Source organism: Hippichthys cyanospilos, chromosome 2, assembly GCF_059441005.1.
Source record: "Hippichthys cyanospilos isolate Australia breed blue-spotted pipefish chromosome 2, RoL_Hcya_1.0, whole genome shotgun sequence".
Classification (NCBI taxonomy): domain Eukaryota; kingdom Metazoa; phylum Chordata; class Actinopteri; order Syngnathiformes; family Syngnathidae; genus Hippichthys; species Hippichthys cyanospilos.
The window spans coordinates 21,135,270-21,156,686 of NC_142370.1; the positions used below are offsets into that span (position 1 = coordinate 21,135,270).

The window sequence follows — 21,417 nt, forward strand, 5'->3', positions numbered from 1 at the left end:
GTAAGGACCCTAAAATTGATAACATTGTTAGTTCAGGAGACTTCACTGGAGCACTTCATCCAGACAGCAGCTCAAGTCAAAGAGTGTTCGGGCACGGATGAAGGAACAACGCGACTTTATTCTTGCGCAATCAACTCACAAATGTGTGGCAACTCACACAATTCACCGAGCAATGTGCGTATTTTTGTTTCTACTAAACGTTGATCGTTTCCAAGCCCGAGCGCACGGCAACCATCCCGCCAATACTCTGTAAACAAGCTTAACAATACCCCCCCCCCCACCTTGTAGGACCCGCTTAGCTGCCCAACAACAAGCCTGAATATGGTCACGTTTTAGCGTTAGTAGTAGTGGTCCTTGTAGTCTCAAAGTGACAAAAAGCAAAACACCTTTTGATGCTCACTGACCCAAAGTCAATGATGACGAGGATGAAGTGTTGCGCAATACCGAAAAGGGCGAAGGTCTTTTTCCCTCAAATTTGGCTTTGCACCGTACGGCTTTACTTTCCACTACCATGGACTCGCTCTTCTTGAACAACCTTGTGGTTGTCCGCAGTCTGTCGCTGCGCGCGGAGCCCATGGCCATGAGAGTGCCCGTGTGCTGCGTATCCATCACCAAGGAGCAGAGTCACATCCTGGTGGGCCTCCAGGACGGCAAGCTGATCATCGTGGGCGTGGGCAAGCCAGCCGAGGTAAAGAACTCGCTGAGGAACTACATCGCTCAGAGCCTGGAGGGATCGCCGCTCATGGCCTCCCCCTTGTTGGCGCCGCTTCGAGCTCGCTCGCCCACTCGCCTGCTGCACCAGCGAGACCAGCTGCAGTTCAGCCCCGCCTTTGTCACCCACAAACCGCAGTAGCTCGCGTCCGCTCCTCCGCTGTCCCGGTTTTAAATGTTGTCATCAGTAATAATGTCAAGTGTCCAGTGATCATGCGCGAGCAACACTAATTGCTGCTTCTGCAAGCCATATTCCTGTAGGAGATGCTTATTAAGAATGCAACCTGATCATTTTGCACTAATATAGAGTTGGTATTTTGTCGGTAAAGAGATATATATGTTGCTAATACAGTAAATGATGAAATAATGCTCATAGAATATACCGTATTTTGTTGTGTGCAGCAACATAGCGGAAATTGTTTCAGACTGTAAGCCATTGCACACATTTTCGCATCCGAGTGACTCAACTTTTGATGTTGTATTTATTGCTTCTTCGGCATTCGAATGAGAGCTAATCACTCATAAATCGTATCCCCTTCTCTCCTTGCTTCTTTGGGCTTCATACCCCCCCATCTTACCCCTTCATCTTACCCCTTCATCTTACCCCTTTCTTCCTGTACTTCGGCTCATCTCAGCTGCGTTCAGGCCACATCACGCGGAAGCTGTGGGGCTCCACCAAGAGGCTGACCAGGATCTCCTCAGGGGAGTCCAACAACATCATCTAACTCGAGCATCGTCACTGCCCCCCTAACCACAATCCGTAACCCCCCCCCCCCCATCCCCTCCATGGTCATCCTCACCCGCCGCACCACCATCAATGTCAGCGTGCCTCATTCTCTCTCATCCATATGAACTGCGCCGTCGATCGTTTGCTGCGGACTGACCGAACGGCGCTGGCGCTGCGGTTCAGATCCACAAATAGCAGCAGCTTTCAGCATCACCCCACATCATCTTCGCATAGTATTCGTGCATCTAGGTTTTCAAGTGACCTTCCTGTCCCCCTCCTTTAGTTTGTCAGAGAGGTGGAATGTCGCCTCCAAGCCGCCACTCAGCAGTTCCACGTTGTGAGACAACGCGTCGTCCATTTGTCGTTTTATCGTTCCTTTCGCTGAGCTTTTTGTGTTGAAGCAACTGCACGTTTGCAGCTTGGGCATGTGCTCATGTGAAGTGGCATTTCGGAATTGTCACGTGGCCATGAAGTCACAACTTTGAGCAGTTGAGACTTCCGGAGTCTGTTTATAGAATGTTTTTTAGTTGCTTAAGATAGCGTTTTTTACGAAACGTAGCATTTCGTAATCCCTCTGTTGTTTCTGACACGGTTTAGGAATTCTCCAAAGGGCTCCTCCAAATGTTAACGGCAATATTTTGTTGGGTGCTGTCGTCTTCTTTTGCTGCCTTGCACCATTTCACCTATATACTATACTGTATGTACTCCTTTTGTCTTCCTGCAGCCACCCTCTTACCCCGACTGTTAGCCTTCTGCACTGCTTCAAAACATATATACAGTAATGTACACCGTGTTTTGTTTTGTATTAAATCGATCTACACATCCTTTCTGTCAACGGCGTACATAGTGTATTACACTAAAGTGTTTTTGCCCATTTGGACTCTAAAAGCCAAAGTGTGAAGATCCTGCGGAGACCGCGTGATCGACATTACGTGTGAGTGTAAGGGCCTGTCAGGTGTTGGAGTTACTAAGCCAAAGTGTCCCTCCGACACGTTGACGCAGTCTTTTCGTTCTGCTCTCGCTTTGATTGATTTCTTTTGTTCACTCGCGTCTGACATTTGACTTGTCAAGATTTCCGACAAACGGAGTGCCTTGATCCAAGGGTGGTTCTTAGCGTTTTGGTATTCCTGAGAGGAAGTACTGTGTTGTATCTTTGCATCGTTCTCTGTGACTGTCACCAAATGGACGTGTGTATATCTGTTGATTATTTATGAACACAATATAAATATGTAATGTACAGCATGATTTTTTTATTATTATTTTTGTGTTTATCAGATGTACTTTTTGCACTTTCCAGGTACTCATATGGTAAGAAGTTGTTTTAAATTGGCGCCCCAATCTGTACATACTTACTTTATAAACACACAAATGGAAAATGATTATTAAAGTGTTGTCTGCACAATAGACGAAAAGTACGTGATGTGTTGCGCTTTTTTGTCTGAAGTTTTATGAAGATAGACGCACAGGTGTAGAAAGCATTTCTGGTTTTAATTAGAATGTGCTGGCAATTCAAAGATGTCAACGTGTGTGTTTTATGCAGCCATTTGGTACGAGCAGATGGATGCTCTCTTCAGATCACAGTCAGCGGCTGTCCACCAGCTTTCATCTGAAAGACAGGGTTGGTTGTGTCACCAATAGGTTGCTCCTACTACGGCAGTGCAAAGACTGACTTTGCCCTTTGTCAATAGATAGCAAACAGCGGTGTTATCTGACCTTTGTCCAATTAACCTTTGATTAATAGTACAGATGAAAGAGTGAGCTCCACAAAACTGCCCTTAGGACCAGTTACACAATTAGAGCAATTTATTATTAAGGGAGTGTTGTACACTATAGATAAAATCATGTGTACTTTGCTCTCTTTGTATTTGGAATTTAACTGGGATGGTTAAAATGGTTCACATTTATAATCAAAGTGCCTTTGGGTGCTTTTTTTTAAAATGGTCACTGGATAATAGTTTCTAATAATGTGATGTACATTTTCGTCAGAGTGGAAAGGCGTCAATTTGAATATGACCTTGGTAAGAATATACTTTATATTATGATGGCTGTGTTGAGTATTTCTCGCATCTCACCTATCTTGAACATCTCCACGCAGACGGGCTTGTCTGCGTGAATGTTGGGCTGACCCGGCATCCAGTCGCTGTAATTCATCTCTGAGCCATCGAGCCATGAGGCCTGCTGATTCTGCAAAGTGTGAAATATTTGCGTAACATCGTTGTCGCGCTTTGAATGCGATCTCGCTGACGCCACTACCACAAGAAACATTTACTCTGAAGTCCAATGGTCAATGTTTAAATCAAGGTAAGTGTAACGCTGTTGTGGAGATAACATACAGTATCTGATGAAACTACCCTTGGCCTCCATTCAGGGTCATTATGCCCTATTAATAAAAACTGGACAGGAGACACTTTCATTCAGGGCCAATGCTTTACTTGCGCGTATCAGTATTTAATCAGTGTTTGGTGGATGAAAGGGACTTGCCTTAACCGTGGCCCCCAACCACGTCAACTGTGGGCTGCGTTCACCGCTGTCAGTAACCATGGCAACCAAACGAGAATGAAGGTCGCCACTTGTCACAGATGCCAGTTCAGCGTGTGGGTTCTGAGCTTTACATAAATCCTGAAGCCGAAGCGTGCAAACGCATCGTGAATAATTGCACATATGAAAACACAAAACCTAAGTAGAATGGATACATAAAATTCGGTCACCTGTGCTTCTCTAAAGGCCAATGGTGTGGGGTTGAACTCATAGCACTTTCCGCTGATGACCTCTCCTTTGCATGTTTGTGTTTGGAGCCTGGAGCTTGATGGGTCTTGTCCCTGATTGGTTTTAGACATAGCTTTTTCTCCCTGCCTGAAGTTCTCTGGGACGTGAAGGGACGGTTCCGTTCCCTGTCTAAACCCATTAAGAATCAGTTTAGCCTGTTCGGTTCCCTGTCTGAAACCATCTGGGATAAAAGATAAGGGCTCAGCTTCCCTTCCTAAGTCGCTGATGACAGGGACTGGTTCAGTTCCTTGTCTGAAACCATGTGGGATCGACATGAAGGGCTCGGTTCCCTGTCTGAAACCATCTGGAATCGACATGAAGGGTTCTGTTCCCTGTCTGAAACCTTTAGGGATATTAACTGCTGGTTCAGTTCCCTGTCTGAAACCATCTGGGATAAAAGATAAGGGCTCAGCTTTTAGTTTAAAGACACTATTGTTTGGGCTTGTAGGTTCCGTTCCCTGTCTGAAACCTTTGACGAGAGACACTATTGGTTCCGTTCCCTGTCTGAAGCCGTCTGGGATCGAAATGAAGGGTTCGGTTCCCTGTCTGAAACCATCAGGAATTGACACAAGGGGTTCGGTTCCTTGTCTGAAACCATCTGGGATCGACATGAAGGGTTCTGTTCCCTGTCTGAAACCTTTAGGGATATTAACTACTGGTTCAGTTCCCTGTCTGAAACCATCTGGGATAAAAGCTAAGGGCTCAGCTTCCAGTTCAAAGGTACTATTGATCGGGCTTTTAGGTTCCGTTCCCTGTCTGAAACCTTTAGCGATAGACACTATTGGTTCAGTGCCCTGTCTGAAGCCATCTGGGATCGACTTGAAGGGTTCGGTTCCCTGTTTGAAACCATCAGGAATTGACACAAAGGGTTCGGTTCCTTGTCTGAAACCATCTGGGATCGACGTGAAGGGTTCAGTTCCCTGTCTGAAGCCATCTGGAAGTTGAGAAGAAAAGGAGGGTTCCTCAACTCTAACCCAACCACCTCCATTCCTCTGCGCTGGGACGTCAACAGGGACTGAAGGATATTTTGCAGAAAGACATTTGTGAATATAGTTCAGATTCATGTCGAAGAATAAATCTTACTGTATACACGTAACATTCAATGATTTATAATTTACCTTCATCGGACAGCTCGTGTTTTGTTTCCACTTTTCCTGCTTCAAGAAGGTTGTGGACTAAACCTACAGATGAGCAGCAGCCGTTTGGTAAAGCCAATGTTGATTAAATTGTTTAATATGTAGACCAATGTTCAATGTTGGTCAATCCAGTTATCAAATCCACCAGAGGTTGGTTTCTACTACTAAGTTCTTATGCTAGTTCGTGCTCAGTTTATGCTTCCAATTTTCTGGGAGCAGTTTTTACCTGTCCTCCTAGTCAGCTCATTGATGTGGTCCTGCACCAGGCCGTTGTCAAAGAATTTCTGGGATGGCTCCGTACCTTGCTGAAAGCCATCAGGACGATGTTCAAGGATGTTGTTCTCGTTTTGCTGAGAGCCATCAGCAAGCCCGAGGAGCGAGGACGCCTTGGGCAATCCTCTCAGAGGTGCAATGGGGGCAGCTTGCAATCCTGTAGGGGAACTTTGTTATATCCTGTTTGAACTGAGACCTTCTAATCAGGAATTGACTCTGTAAAAGTGACAACAGTACTTCTTTCCAGCTGAACCAAAGACCATTCTGGATGATAAATAACTTGAACTGCCAAATGTGCTACTTTGATGTGGGCCACAACTGTGTAGCGTCTTGCTATAAATCAATTGTCTCAATCTAATCTCAGTTCAGCCGTTCAGGAGGTCAATTGCTGTGATTACGTGACTGTACTGTATGCTGATCTTGACTCAATTGTGTAATAGTCTTCCATTAATTTGCTTTATTTTGGGGAAGCTGAAGTAGTACATTATTAATCCTTTCATTTTCCATAAGTGCTTGTCCTCATGAGGGCGGTGGGTGAGCTGGACCCAACTATCAACCGTGAGACAGATGCCCTAAGCACTATTCCAATAGAATATACAGCACTAATGTGCAAGTGATAGCATTTTCCAAAGGCAGTCATTTGTTACCCACAAAAAAATGCAAAAGTGAGCATGCGCTGTTATTCGCATATTGTGGTTTCTTACCTGACACTGTCAGGAGCAGCACCAGCACTGACTTGAACATCCTGTATAACACCGACCACAGTAAGCAAAAAAGCTTTGTCCTCAGACAAAATGGAGACGGCATTGCAAAAGTGTGTTTCTCACCTGAGGTGGCACCGATGAACAACGAGCAGCTCCCCAATGCAAGAGGCGAAGCTTAAATAGACAGTCGCCCGGGTTGTAAACTTCAAAGCAGCCAATTGAAAAGGAACAGTTTTAATGAGGTTATTTATTATCTTTTAGATGATGTGTACTTTGCTCTCTCAGGTCAATGATGATGCAGCAGCTGCTAATAACAGCCGTCTTGCTTCACATCAGTCACATACGGTTCGTTTGGAAAGTATTCACAGAGCGTCACATTTTCCACATTTTGTCTTGTTACACCCTCATTCCAAACTGTATTAATTAATCTCGTTCATCAAAATTCTACGCACTATACCCCATTATGACAATTACGTTTTTATTAAAAATAGAATACTAAATAAGTATTCACAGCTTTTGCTGAAAGGGCCCAGCTCATGGTACTTCACCACTTTGCACAGTTAAATATTTGTATATAAATTACATTTGGCACGCTGTCGATTTAATTTCTTATCAAACATGAGTTTTATAGTACCGATATTTTTCACAAGGGAGTAAAACGCCTTGTTTGCAGAGACCACACTGTGTGGCTGCCTTGTTTATTTATGTTGGTTATGTGGCTGTTAATCTTTTGTTGACATCCTGACCGTCCCATTTGTAATTTATTTTGTAGTATTTTTTTTTGTTTGTTTGTTTTTTTTGACAGAATATATGGCTTTGGAGTCACATTGCAGTAATTCTCAAGCTTCATCAGGTTGGATGGGAGACATGAGTGCAAAGACATTTTCTAATCTCTCCAGAGATGTTCAACCGGATTCAAGTCTGCGCAGAGTGGTTCTGAAGTCAATCCTTTGCGATCTTAGCAGTGTGGTTCCGGTCGTTGTCCTGCTGAAAAATGAACCTTCGCCCCAGTCTGACGTCTAGAGTGCTCCGGAGCAGGTATTTATCCAGGATATCGCTGTACAATATTGCTACAGTGATTTTTCTTCTACTCTGCCTAGTCTGCCACTTCCTGCAGCTGAAAAACATCCCCATTGCATGATGCTGCCACCACCATGCTTCTCTGTAGGGATAGTATTGGCCTGGTGATAAGTGGTGCCTGGTTTACTCAAAACATGACATTTTGCATTCACACTAGACTTCAATCTTTGTCTCATCAGACCAGATCATTTTGTCTCTCATGGTCTGAGAGTCGTTCATTTGCCTTATGTCAAACACCAGACGGGTTGTCATGTTCATTTTACTAAGGAGAGGCTTTCGTATGGCCATGCAGACCTGATTTGTGGATTGCTGCAGAGAAGGTAGTCCTTCTGGAGGCGGAACACTGAGGAACGCTGAAGGTCTGACAAAGTGATCATCAGGTTCTTGGGCACCTCAGTATAGTTGGCCGGCCAGCTCCATGAAGTGTCGTTGGATTCCAAATGAGTTCCATTTTCAAAAAATGGAGACCCCTGTGCTGATTGGGACCTTCGAAGTGTGGGGCGGCACGGCTCAGTGGTAGAGTGGTTCTCTCCCAGCCAAAAGGCCATGGGTTCGATCCCTTGATCATCAAGACCATGTCTAAGTGTCCTTGAGCAAGACACTGAACCCCCAGTTGCTCCTGATGCTGCGTCATCAGTAGGGAAATGACTAGTTAGTGTAAAGCGCTTTGAGTACCTAAGGTAGAAAAGCGCTATATGAGTGAAAGTCCATTTACCAAAGCAGCAGTATCCTTTCTCATATTTGTGCCTCAATACAATTTTGTCTCACAGATATGGGGGGGGCTGGTTGCTCTAAAAACCACATCACAAACGTATGAACTGTGCAGCCCACGCAGCTCGGTACCAGTTGATCCATGGACCGGTACCGGTCCACGGACCGGGGGTTGGGGACCGCTGTTTTGGAACATGCTTGGTTTTCTCCACTGTGGGACCTTATATATAGAGGTGTGAGGCCTGTGCCTGGGAAATGCGTCACATGCCAGGGTGTTTTAATAGGTATACCTGCACAATCAAATGTTATTTGTTGCATTAAAAACATGTTTCTATCATTTTGAGAGCTGCACCAAAATACCTGTGTAAATATATATATATATATATATATATATATATATATATATATATATATATATATATATATATATATATATATATATATATATATATATATATATATATATAGGAGCATGACACTGCATTGATACTTCAAGAAAATATCCATGTGCATATTTAAAAGCCAATACAATTAGGCACCTTTGAGTCCAGATTCAAAGGTGAAAGAAAATCAACAATTGAATCAGACTAATCTAAAAATATTTTCAATAAAAATGATCAAAACCCTAGTCCTTGTTTCAAACCCTACCTTGAAACCCTAACCCTTGATTCAAATCTTACATTGAAACCCTAAACAAAGGTAAACAGCATACTTTAGAACTTTGACCCAAAATTGAAAAAACAATTCAAAACCATAACATTATTTTTCAAACACTAATTTGAGATCCTAATCCTTGATTAAATCTTTGATTTGAAACCTTACAAACCTTACAATTCCAACCCTTAACCCCGAATTAAAACCCATCGCAACGTTGTAAAATGAAGGGTTTCAAAATGCTATTTCATTTATAGGATGTCAAAGCACCCGAACAAATAGTTGTTTGTTGGATAGTCATTGTACTGTCACGCGTTTCATGTGGCCCCACTAAAGACTGAAGTTTAGAGACTGGACTGCGGGGGAGTCTGGAAAATACTACTTTATCTTCAAAATAAAGCCATCTTAAAACTATTCAACCAAATAATAATAAATGTATGCCCGTTACTTTTGAGCAAAATAGCTAAATATATACTTTTAATGCTTGAACGATGTCCAGCGAAGTCGTGATACTATGCAAATCTTAATAGGCGGCAGTAAAATCTTTTATTTTGAAAGTCTGACAGGACTTGCCTTGACAGGAAATGCGGGGGATAAACACAGGGTTGTTGTAAGAGAAGTGGAGGTACGTCATCCTCGGAAGCGAATTTATTGTTGTTTGAACGTTTTGTTTATTTGTTTGTCTGTTTTGATTTTCATGTCCGGCCCAAAGTTGTGTTTGCTTTTGCTGTATCCACGCCGTCAACTCGCATTGCAGGAAGTGGCCGGTTACGCAACACGCGTGACACTGACTGAGTGACTCCGGGTAGCTTTTTAAGTAACTCGTTAGCTTGCTAACGCGCAAGGTGAGAGAAAGTTCGCCTCGTGTCCCGTCCAAGTGCCTTCGAGTGTGTTCCTGGACACATACTGTTGGGGTTCCGAATGGCGTCACTGCTGACAGCGTTCCGAAGACTAGCCCAAGGCGGAGTGCGCCACTATGCGAGGAGGACGGCCGCAAGTTGTGGTGCTTCGGGGATGGCTACCCACAGGAGTTTCGTCACCGGCACGCCGCCGCTGAGGTGGGTTTGTGGCATGGACGCCCCAAGTTTGTGTATGCCGCGGCACCCCCGCCTGACGACATTTTCCCCACTATTTGCCTCGGCTACTAAGTCAGTTTCGTGCTTGCGTTCACGTCTGCTCACCTTCCGCGCACCTGCTCAACAAGTACTCACTGCTCATGTGTGTCCGTCCAGTCGGCATCCACCAACTCCATTTTCATCAACAGCTCATGGCAAAAATAACGAAATCGACACTCCTTGAGGTTAATTATTTGAATGTTCAATTAGGGAGACAAAAGACAAATCACGGGTAACCGTTTTAAATGATGTTCTTCTGGCTTTAAAGTCGGGCTCAGCATCATATCGACAAAACGTTATCACTGTATTAATACATCAATGTTTCAAATGAAGCTGTATGACAAGTCAGATGCATCTGAAATGTGCATCCGCATCCACTTTGTGAACCGAACGCTAGCTAAAACTGCATTGAGCTTGCCTATTATGCCTCATTACGTAATAAAAGGGCCATGTCTTTAGGTACCTGTAAATACCCAATAATATTGATATCGCCACATCTAACACCCACATAGCATGTTTTTCAACATCACGAAGTTCTATTCCTCAGTGGGGCACCCTAAGCAGCTAGCCAGCCATTCGCAGGACACGCAGGGATGAACAACCATTCACGCACCCTAAAAACAACTTCGACTGTCCAAAACACCTAGCATGCATGTACTTGGAATGTGGGAGGCAGCCGGAGTGCCCAGAGGGTACCCATGCAGGCACTGGTAGAACGTGCAAACTCTGCACAGGAAAACTTGGGCGAACGGGAATTCAACTCAGGACTCTGAACTATGAGGCGGACATGCTGACCACTATTCCACTGTGCTGCCCAACTATGGAAACTTAATGTGGTAATACGTTTAAAAAGACACTGGCATAGGGGTCGCAAAATATACTTAAATAATGGTTCAATTCAAATGTGTAAAAAGGGCGATGGATTAGGATTTTTTTTTTTTTTTTTTTTTAATAATATGAGTTATTATGGGTTTGGGGCTGATCTTTCAGTGGGCCCCTTCTATCACAGCAAATTGCCACTCAAGAAAAACTCATAAACAGCAATGAAACATTAAGCGAAAGTCTAACATTAAACTTAGTTAGATTTCAAACATCTTGTTAAAATGTGACATTTGCCAGGATTATTTTTTGGAACACGCTGTGCAGTACTTTAGCTCTCATCACACGCAGTACTGAAAGATGGCTGATTGCATGCTTGCATGTATTCTACTTGGGAGGGTGGTAGAACCTTGAATTGGACTTTCCTTCCAAACTTGGTCATGGCCGCTCAAGGCTGCAGCCACCCGTCCTTTTAGTTTGGGTAGAGGCTACAAGGCTATCAAACAGCTTGTTTTCTACTCCCTCCCATCGCCAAGCGCGTGAGCATTTGTGGGATTTGCTTGCTAAGCCCTTGCATGTTTTGCCTAAAAAGGTCAGTTGGTGCTGGGGAGTCACACTGTAGCTCTTTGTGGGCGTTAAGTGGCATTATGCACCATTTTGCCCTCAGGTTGTAAAAGGTCATCAAGTTGAATCTATGTGCGATTGTCTTTTTGGGTAAAAATGCGTACAACGCTTCACTTCCCATGCAGGTCGGACAACAAGGTGACAGTCCACTTCATCAACAGAGACGGCGAGAAGATAACGGTGGAGGGATCTCCCGGGGACTCTCTTCTTGACGTCGTCATCAATGAAGATCTCGACTTTGATGGCTTTGGTTTGTAAATGCCCAAACTCAGCTGACTCGCGCATGAGCTGCGTTAAGTCCGTCCTCATCGAGCGCGTGTTTGGTCGCAGGAGCATGCGAGGGCACGCTGGCGTGCTCCACCTGTCACCTAATCTTCGACGAGGACGTCTACAAAAAACTGGGCCCCGTCACGGACGAGGAAATGGACATGTTAGATTTGGCGTATGGCCTAACTGACACGTAAGGACACACCTGATGTCGTTAATAGGACCTCTCCCAGGTGTCTATTTCAAACGCTATAAATAAGTGCATAATAAATTGAAATTGTTTTTATCATCACCAAAGGCGACTCTTGTCACAAGGCAAGCTAGGTCACTTTGCGGTCAATTTATCAACCTGAAAATCATTTTTTGTTTGTTTGTTTCAAAGGACCTAATCATGAAATTTCAACTTTTGGAGCTTTCAGCCATGTTACAATGTTGTCATTTTTCACCCAAAATGCTTAGCATACTTACCATAGTGTCATTTTCCTTCATCAATGCATTTCTAAGAACGCCTCAGCAAGTAGATAAAAATGGCTTGCGAGGGGTACTATGACGTAGTAGTGCCCAGGAATACATTGGCATTTTTGTCTTTGTTATTGTTTAATGGCCTTGTTGGCTTTAGAACGGCTTGGTGACGGGGACATGGCAGCCAGGCGGTGAGAGGCGTACCTTCACTTTTACTTGCTGGTTAGAAATGCCGCTACCAAAAAACAAAAACAAAAAACTCATTAGAAATATGTGGTTTTTGTCACCTCATTTTATAAAGACGTTACCAATTTGTTGCACTGTATGTCGTTGGCATAGATAACCAACCTGTACTTTCTTTTTTTTTTTTGTTTGAGATTGTGACAATCTTTAATTTTCTGTTTCCATCACAAAGATCCACACTAAGGAAGGAAATAAGTGTATGACCGTTTTCCTCTTGTAGATCACGTCTGGGTTGCCAGATCTGTCTGAGCAAGTCCTTGGAGGGCATGGTGGCTCGTGTTCCGGAGAGCGTAGCCGACATCCGACAAAGCCAAGATGGCTCCTCCTAGCGACGTTTTGCGGTGGTGATGGTCGGTGTCACCTGGTGGCCTGCCTAAATCGGCATTTGTCGTCGACAGTGGACTATTAAAATCAACACAATGCTGCGACGTATTTTAAGGACTGGTCAGATCGATATGAAAAACACAATGTGACTGAAAGGCTAGCAAAGACCAGCAGCTAGTATATTTTTATTGTCATTCTGTCAGTTTGACATCTTTCATGTAACCATACCGTTTTATCATGTGTTTGTACATAACTGGTACACGTCTGTGTATAAAGAAAGCAGATAATAATAATAAAAAGTAACCTTTGTAACAGTCGGGTGAAGTGCATTTTGTACATTTGGAGGACTTGAAACTCAGTATCAGTGGAATTGCAACAATCCCCGAATTATGTTTACTTGGATTCTTACTGTTGGAGCAATCACTACCATGACTGACAGCGGTTTTACTAAGTTGTAATAAGTCTCAATTTGCAGTAATATCATGGGCATGGACTAGAGTGAGGCTTTTTTAAATGATTATTTTTGTACCCTAACTTCCCCACATTGTTACAGCCACTTAAGTCATGAAATAGTTTTTCAAAGTAGCACATTTGTTCGAGCGCAAAAAGGAAATTTGCTTTACAGCCGCCGCACAGACGATCAACCACGCAAATAGAGGATGAAGATGACGGAAGCGCAAAGTTCCGTCAGGTAGCGCCTTCACAATTTTACTTCCCTAAGACAGCCGTATGTTGACTCAACTGTTTTATGAACTCATTAGCGATAGATACTCAAGCGACAAGTGACTAGCTTGACAAAGACCCTAATATTCATCACTGGTGAGAGCGTTTGTATGTTTGCCGGAGGCAGAATTTTTCTCTAAGCTCTCTTGTTGGGTTAAGGACAATCTGCGGCCTTTCCTCAGCCAAGAGTTGGGGTGGAGGCTCCTGCAGCTTTTCAAAGTACCCCATCCGAGATGCTCTGTGATCGGACACGCTTTACAGCTTGTCCCCCTCTGCTCAGGTCCGCCCAAAGTCAAAGCGGAGCTCGGGACGGATGTGCAAGTAGCGCATGCTTTGGCGTGCCCTGGTGCAGGGGAGCAGGGGTTGGAGGACAGGCTGGAGGAGCTGGTTTCCAAAGCCGCCGGCGATCTCCTGTACCTCGGCTGAAGCCCGCACCTCGAGCCGGGCTGGCCTTTGTTGTCGTCTTCGTCCTCGCCAGTGAGACCATCCGTGCTCCCGGAGAAGCGCAGCTGAATTTTTGCCACGTGCACCAACGCTGGCTCAGAGCGCCGACGCTGCCTACGAATGCTGTGCAGAGAAACGGAGTCCAGAGTGGAGGAGGAGGAGCCCGCAGTCGGCGCGTCCCGGATCCGCCGGCTTCCCCCGAGCGCGGCCGTCTCGTCGTCCTGCTCGTAGTCGCTGAAGGTGAGGACGGAGTCCAGACTGCCCGGCTTGGATCGGAGACGTCTGGCGCAAAAGCTCGGCGAGCCGCCGCTGCTGGTATCCAATTCGTTCTCTAGGCTATCATAGGACGAGTCTGTCAAAGGGTACGTCCACCTGTCTGAAGGCCGGGGAAACGGGACCAGACAGTGAGCGCGACCGAACGTTTTCAAAGCGAAGGCTTTCGGCGCAAAAGGTGGCGAGTACCGCTGAGTCCTGTCTCCTGCGTGTGGAGTCTCCGCGGTGAGCCTCCAAACAGAGAAGAGGGGTCGTCCCCCACGATCTGCTGGCAGTTTTCGATCATGAATCTCACCAAGTCACAAACCTGCGGCAAACCAAGCAAACGATATTTTGGATCGCTTTTACAAGTCGCTATTCTTTTCGCACTTGAATACAGAAGTTAAAAGATTAAGTGATGAGACTACATCACCGAAGTAACTTTAGTGGTTACTTAATTTGTTAAAAGTAACTATTATAGTTTCATTTATTGCTTGGTAATACACAATCATAAGTACGGCTGTTAGTTGCTCAAGCCCGTTAGCTTTATTTTAAAATATGTAACGATGCTACTTAACTAAATCGAGAGCCCGTTCTTTACACGGTTTGCACTCACACTTTTGTTGCTGTATGTTGTGTTATTTTGAGGGGGGCGATAAATCTACATGAAACACTGACTAAATTTTAGCAAATTGACAGTGGTGTTGCAGGAAAAGTTATATTAAAAAATATCAACAAAAATGCTGGGGTGTTCTTATTAGTGAGATATTGACAGCATCGGGTTTATTACTTTACTGACCCGTAAACCCGTGAATTAATGATTGCACAATGTTCAAATGAAGTACCAGAGAATGTTGATGAAGTTACCTCCGGTTTGATGCAGGTTTTAAAGAAAAGTCTTTTTTTTCCCTCAAAGTAACAGCCTCTGGTACATTCGATGACCAGTCAACGATGGCATTAAACTGCTGAACGGCAAAGCAACATTTCGATTTCCCACAAATCGTAAAACGTACGCTGAAACGATGAACGTATTGTTTTTGCATTTGATTGAAAACAGTAGTGAATGTTCAAAATGAATTTAGTTCACCACTAGGTTCCTCTAAATTCCACGCGCTTAGTGAGATGTTATCAGTTCTAATGTTCTTGTTGTTTGTGAACTTTTGACTTGATCTTGACAACCTTTTTCAACGTCGAATTTATCAGTATTGATCAAGGGTGATCGTCCACTCACTAACCTTCCTGGTTCCTTCATTCTCCGCCTCGGGGCTGCACAGTGCCCCGGGAGGCCAAAGCATGCTGGGAGCGATGCACACCGCCAGGTTAAAGCCGGTCATCTGGTTCTCACGGGCGTTGCCCTGAATAGCGTGCAGCACAACCAGGACGTAGCGTAGCAACAGGGTGTTGTCTTTGGGCAGCCGACTCATCATCCTGCAGGAGGACAAATGAAAACAGACACAGTGTGTTGTCAATATACACACACTCATATATATATATATATATATATATATATATATATATATATATATATATATATATATATATATATATATATATATATATATATATATATAAATTCCTAAATCTGAGGTCTTGTTATTCATTGATTGCTATTGTTCAACCTGCCTTATGCGGTTTAGCTCTAGTATATGTATATATGTTGTGTATAAGTATGTATAAGTATACCTAAGCGATACACACACTTAGGTGACAAAAAATGCAACATGAGCATGCTACAGCTCAACATATTCTCCACTTTTATAGCAACAGGCTGCTAATGTTACGGCTTAATGATTGAATGAGGTTAACCGGTGGGTCGTCGCACCTTTGTATCTCTTGCACCCGCTCCCCCTGCCCCTCCTCATCGGCCAGCACGTCCATCCATTCTTCATGCAGCTCACAGCACAATAAACTGCCGGGGATGTTGCGCAGGAAGTCCTGGTGAACATTGAAGAACTTTTCAGTGGGCAAACAGTGATGAAGGATGATTTTTAAGACAAAGGTCCAAATGATATTTTGAGCCTTGATCGGGTAAACGAAACCCATAAAACACGGCGCAAAGACTTGGCGTGTTTGTCCATTAACAATAACAAGGATTAGAATGCAGATTAAGGACCCTCTGAACATATTGTCCTGCTAATGTGGATGTGCGGGAGGAGATTAAAGGCCAGGTAGGAGATGTGGGTCATCATGACAGCCTACTTTGAAGACGCCGGCGATGATGAAGATGTGGTCACGAGTGAGTGGCAGAAGGAACTCTCCAGCATCCAGTGAGTCCCGCAACTCCCTGACAGCCCGGGCGCCCGCCGGTCGTCGGAGGATACCCCGTGTCCACGGGCCCTCGTGATACAGCAGCGTCAGCATGTCCTAGTGCGGCAGAGCAGCCACGTGGTGCTGATATGTTCAAATCCATGTAAAGTGGAACTTTTTAGGGAAATTAGCATGGCGAGCTTTTCAAGGGAATCGATGATGATTTAATGGACAAGTATCATATTCGTGGATGAATATAAACCTTCTGGTTCCAATCTAGATAGGTGTGAAAGACCCACCATCACGGGCTTCGGCAGAGCGTTTTCGACACACACGGCACTGAGGGGGCGGCCGAACAAGCAGCCTTGAGAAGCGGCGCCCGAGGACGATGCCATCTGAGGGGAGGATCCACGCAGAAAGGCCCAAGTGATGAGGGAGCGCCTTCTTTTGAATGGCTTCTGGGGAAACGCTGAGGGAGACCGAAGCGAGCATTAGACCTCAGAGGCATATTGCCAATAGTAGCCACTGTCATCTCGCCTACCCCTGCAGCTGAAAGGGAGAGGAAATCAACAATGAGAAGGAATTAATAAAAATATAAATTCCTCAATTCGTAGTTAAAGCCTTTTTTTCCATCACATCGATCTCATTGTAATCTACATGTAACTCGATGCTTTCTGTATACTGATGGAAGCCGTTCTTATGCGATGAACCTATCGTGCTTGACTTGCTGGAGCTTGGAAAAAAAAAGATCAGTCACTCCCTGAGGCGGATGCTTGATTGGCTGGCATTGTGTTTGGCATAACCTGAGAGGCTCCGGTCACGGGTGGGAGGGCAAGTTCAGGAGCAGGAGGAAGACGTGATTACGGAGAGACATGTGAGGGCAGACGGTCCGATAGCACACATTTGATAAATGCGGAGTGATGTGCATTCTTTGTTTTAGATGTTCCCTGGTTATCAGGCTCTCGCGCAGCTTGTTTGATGAGCCGCTCCTTTGAATCGGGCGAGTTGGAGGAGGGAACCATCGAAAACATGCAGGATAGTGGCAGACGTTTAACACCTGCGCTCTCCAATCTCAGTTCAAGAATGAAAATGTACGAGAACTGCTGCGCCAGCTCTTGTCCGCTGATTTTTGCGCTCACCTGCCGGCACCTGCAGTTGGAGCGTTCCTTCTGGCCGGGCTTTCAGGATGAACCGGCAGCGTTGGTGACCCTGCAGCCGCTCCGGCTGGATCGACCAATCTCCATCCTCTGGCGTCGCGGCGCTGCGGGTCAACGTTTGTCGCTCGTGACTCATGTGGATACTGAAGGGGAACTCGTGACCTGAGAAAGAGGAGAACCGGGGGGAGCTCCTTCTTTGTGCGCATTGTCTTTTAAAAGCTTCAAGTGCATCTCCTTTTGAGAAAAATGACATAGTGTGCCACCAATACAAAAACACTACAAATCACTATACATACATACATACACACTATACACTGTACACGTTATGCCCATTTTATGGCCACAAATAAGCATTTTTTTGTGTACTTTCAACCGTGGCCACAACTGACATTTTTTGCACACGTCTACTGCTGTGCGGAAGAAAAAAAAAAATGTGAACGGCCAAAGAGGTCTTTAATGGAGGGTGGTAGACAGGTTCCATCTGTCCCGGTTGCTAAGTACATTCGGAACAAGTTGACAGACGATAAAACACGATGGGGAAAATGCGTTCTAAATCTGACTAAACAGAAGGTAAAGCGACCATTCGGATTTTATGGTGTTTTTTCGCAAAAACAAAAAACAAAAAAAAAACCTAACCAAACCGAAAGCACACGTAACACGCATCAATCATTTTGGAGTTCCTGCATCCAGCTAAACTAAGCAATGGAGATGAAGCAACGCTAGTGACCAACCGATGAGCGGATATGGCGTATTGTCCCTCTTAGAGAGGATCCACAGTTGGAAGTCCTTCACGTTACCCTGAGCATGAGAAGAAAGGTCATGTTCAAGGTCAATTCATCACAAAGGATCTGGGACTGCGGCTGAAAAAGGTTTGCGACTCACAATGATGCCAAACTGCTGCAGAGCCAGTCGAATCACCTCATTGGTTGAATCAGAGTTGCTGACAGGCAAAGTCTTGGTCTAAATTGTAGAAGAGGACGAGATCCGATAGTCAGTAGCAGGAAGCGGAAGAGATACGATTAATGTCCTTGTCTGCTTACAACAGCGTAAGAATGAAGTCCCTTCCCATACACTCTGAGAGGGATGGTTTTGGGTTCTTCCTTCTCTTTTGCATCTTTAATGCGACTGCAGAGGAAAGGAAAAGGACGTTTTGCTGCTCCTTACGCACAAAACACACATTCATGTGCTTTACTCATGACGAGCTTACCTTTTCAGGTGAGAGAGCCATTTCTCTGTTTGTTCCGCAGAGCTGACAGGGACATGTCAAAGAAATCTTCAAGTCAAATTGTTTATTGTCATGGGCACAGTCTAAATATAAGTTTCTCCGTACAATGAAATGCTTACTTTGCCGTCTACACCAATGTCGTAAGATAAATGTTGAGAGGTTTTCCCGAATTGCTTCAAATAAACGCCTGAAGTGTACACGTTTGTTTCGTGGGCCTCTTTTTGACACGTTTATTAGTTGTCGAGAACGTGTTTCACCTGAACGTTGCAACAGAGTTGCAGGTGGGCCACCCGAAGACAAAGCTCGCCTCGGGGCAGGCGCTTCCCTCGCACACTTCTTCCATACAATTTGCTGTCCACATTTCACAAACACGCGCCTGGGCCTTCTGCTTGAACTGGTTGGCTGACCTGGCGCAACGTAAGCATGACACGGGCAATTTCGCGCCGGTTTGTCATCGAAACATACAGGACGCGCGAACGCAAGTGTGCTCACTTGGCTTTGGCGATCACCAGGATGTCCGTGAAGAGGAAGAGGTGTCTGTCCTGAGTCTGCATGCCGGTTTTCAACTGAGCGTGCCCGTGTAGGAGAAACGACCTGTCGGAGTCTCTCAGGAAGGACTGCACCAACGAGCACGTCTCCGGAAAGACAGGAACCGCCAGGCTCTCTCTGGAGAAGCCCAAGTCACTCGTTACTCATTGGGAGATGCAGATCTACAGGTTGGTGACGCCTGCTGCCAATTGTATTACTACCTTGAACACTGTCCCGAACGGTGAGAAAGCAAATTTCTCCAAATTATCTTCATGAATGACAATCAATCAATGCAATCAAAAGTGTCAAATCCGTCAAAGGTAAATGCAGTGTTGAGATCTCAAGTAATGTTACAAAAACAGAACGTTCGATACCATGCCAATATTAAGAAATGAGGATTACCGTCGGAAAAAGAAAAAAGCTCAGATTTGAAGTCAGCATGATGAGATTTAAAGTCACCTATTCTCATACGTTTGTTTTTTCGTAGCATTTGGAATAAAGTTGAATGATTGACGTGATTTTTTTTTTTTTGTCTTTGTGTGGATGCCGCAAACTTCGGGAGTTTCTCATCAATTGTGATTGCGATGATTACATCGTAACGAATAAATTACAGGACGACTTTAAATCTCGGCACGATGAGTTTTAATTTCATCATGACGACTTTCAATCTTGACACGATGACCATGAAATCGCTTCAGGATGCTTTCATCCTGTCATGATGACTATTTATCTCTACATGATCACGTTAGTCTCGTCATGCCAACTTCAAATCTCGTTATTTATTTATTTATTTTTTGTAAAGATTGCGTCAAGATTTGTGTAGGATTTGCATGTTTTACCTGGAAAGCGTCTTGGACCTGGAGAGAGCTCTTCTGATGACTAGAGTGGGTGCAGACTGACAGCGAAGACTTTGGAACTTGGTCCGCTAATAAACACACAAATATTTGGGGAGAAAAAAATGTGGGTGCACATTGATGCTACAACTTTGTTCACCCGAGTTTACGCTTTGCTGTAAATATCTGGCCTCTCTTTTGTAGCCACAACGGTGAAGTCACACTTTTGTATCTCAGCTCAAAATTTCCAAGTTCTGAATGAATAATCCACGCATTTGAGACATTGTAATGCTGGGTAATACTGTTGATCTGGCCAAATCATGAGGGGGCAAACATTCCTTGCACCGCATATCCTAAATTTGGAGCATTTAAGAACCACGCCGCTTTATAATTGCCCTCAGCATACAGGTTTGTCACATTCGCTCGTTTGAAGCACTTGACCACCAAATCCATCAACTCACGAGGAAAGCAGGATCAGTCAAGATAAAAAAAAAAAACACAGGAAAAGGGCGAGAATGTTTCAATATTTTTGACCAATCATTTTCATTTGTTGCCAATCTCGTTCTTTTTTCACCATATTTCCTTGAAGAGCAGCAAGACCGCATTCCAAAGCTACCTGTCCGTTGGCTCTTTGTCCCACACCCTGGCTCAGTCTGTCCTGTTGATGTTGCGGAGACATGTCCATCCAGCCTCCAGACGTCTGCAGGTCAATATCCAGCTGCCCTCGCTCCGACTAATCCCGTTAATGAGATCCTGGAGCACAAAAACATCTCAGGGCAATGGAAGTAGCAAGAAACATTCAGCTCATTGATAAAGCGATGCACGCGGATAGAACGTGAGATAATATGGAATGCGATCCTAAGTGGTCAAAGCACTTTCACGGAGAAACGCCACAAGAGGCGCAAATCCACATGCTTCTCGTCTTTGAGGATTAGCCACCTCTTAATGCTTCTACACCCGTTGCAGAGGCGGCGCCTGAACGTAGGCTCGAAAAAAGTTGCCTCTATTTTTAGAAGTTGCTCTCACTTTGTTCGAGCAAGACACAATCGTTTATAGTCCCGAACGTTTGGCACGTCTGACAGATGAACCTTTTACAGTGGTCAAGTGGAAGGAAACACAATCAGTCAGGAAATAAGAAATACTTCATGACTGTACTTGGACGTATGACTTTTACTCATTGCATCTGAAAATAAAATAAATAGTGCAGACCGTCACAACACGATAAAGATATTCATTGGATGAAATCATTGGAGTCTTATAGGGATGAACAACAGGGAGATGACGAACCAGGTGTTAACAAAATAACTTGAGAGAGGGGTGGCTCGGTGAAGCAGTGGTTAGCACGTCCGCCTCGCAGTTCAGGGACCCGAGTTTAGGGCTCCGGCCTTCCTG

The 21,417-nt window shown here is 44.7% G+C and overlaps 4 protein-coding genes across 8 annotated transcripts in view; 2 read left to right on the forward strand and 2 right to left on the reverse strand.

The window, feature by feature from the left end:
- Window positions 1–2,853, forward strand: part of nbeal1 (neurobeachin-like 1) — a 31,462-nt gene extending 28,609 nt beyond the window's left edge. For 2 of the 4 annotated variants that reach the window (XM_088407526.1, XM_088407528.1), the window contains 2 exons: window positions 553–688; window positions 1,347–2,853. In XM_088407526.1, the coding sequence (XP_088263652.1) occupies window positions 553–688; window positions 1,347–1,436 (226 nt within the window). In that variant the 3' untranslated portion in view covers window positions 1,437–2,853. Of the gene's footprint in view, window positions 1–552 lie in introns of all 4 variants that reach the window. The other 2 variants (XM_088407525.1, XM_088407527.1) reach the window with 1 other exon arrangement.
- A 74-nt stretch (window positions 2,854–2,927) lies between these two features.
- LOC148427827 (uncharacterized) lies at window positions 2,928–6,860 on the reverse strand. The gene is made up of 7 exons (XM_088408191.1): window positions 6,318–6,860; window positions 5,567–5,770; window positions 5,323–5,385; window positions 4,147–5,219; window positions 3,920–4,057; window positions 3,511–3,622; window positions 2,928–3,044 (listed from the first exon to the last, which is right to left on the reverse strand). The coding sequence occupies exons 1-7, from the start codon at window positions 6,418–6,420 to the stop codon at window positions 2,971–2,973; spliced, it is 1,767 nt and encodes a 588-aa protein (XP_088264317.1). The 5' UTR covers window positions 6,421–6,860; the 3' UTR covers window positions 2,928–2,970.
- A 2,480-nt stretch (window positions 6,861–9,340) lies between these two features.
- fdx1 (ferredoxin 1) lies at window positions 9,341–12,928 on the forward strand. Its single transcript, XM_088408309.1, has 4 exons — window positions 9,341–9,820; window positions 11,446–11,570; window positions 11,651–11,780; window positions 12,513–12,928. Exons 1-4 carry the CDS (start codon window positions 9,684–9,686, stop codon window positions 12,619–12,621), a joined length of 501 nt encoding a protein of 166 aa, XP_088264435.1. The 5' UTR covers window positions 9,341–9,683; the 3' UTR covers window positions 12,622–12,928.
- On the reverse strand, window positions 12,767–20,931 carry LOC148427829 (rho GTPase-activating protein 20-like). 2 transcript variants are annotated; one of them, XM_088408308.1, is made up of 16 exons: window positions 20,642–20,931; window positions 20,032–20,117; window positions 19,157–19,330; window positions 18,922–19,071; window positions 18,647–18,688; window positions 18,480–18,564; window positions 18,322–18,399; window positions 18,171–18,237; window positions 17,422–17,601; window positions 16,582–16,751; window positions 16,235–16,399; window positions 15,858–15,970; window positions 15,271–15,463; window positions 14,246–14,363; window positions 13,757–14,159; window positions 13,468–13,682 (listed from the first exon to the last, which is right to left on the reverse strand). In XM_088408308.1, the coding sequence occupies exons 1-16, from the start codon at window positions 20,708–20,710 to the stop codon at window positions 13,616–13,618; spliced, it is 2,160 nt and encodes a 719-aa protein (XP_088264434.1). In that variant the 5' UTR covers window positions 20,711–20,931; the 3' UTR covers window positions 13,468–13,615. The 2 variants fall into 2 exon arrangements, with proteins under 2 accessions (XP_088264433.1, XP_088264434.1); XM_088408307.1 differs by having other exon boundaries at window positions 12,767–14,159.
- Between the last annotated feature and the right edge of the window lie 486 nt (window positions 20,932–21,417).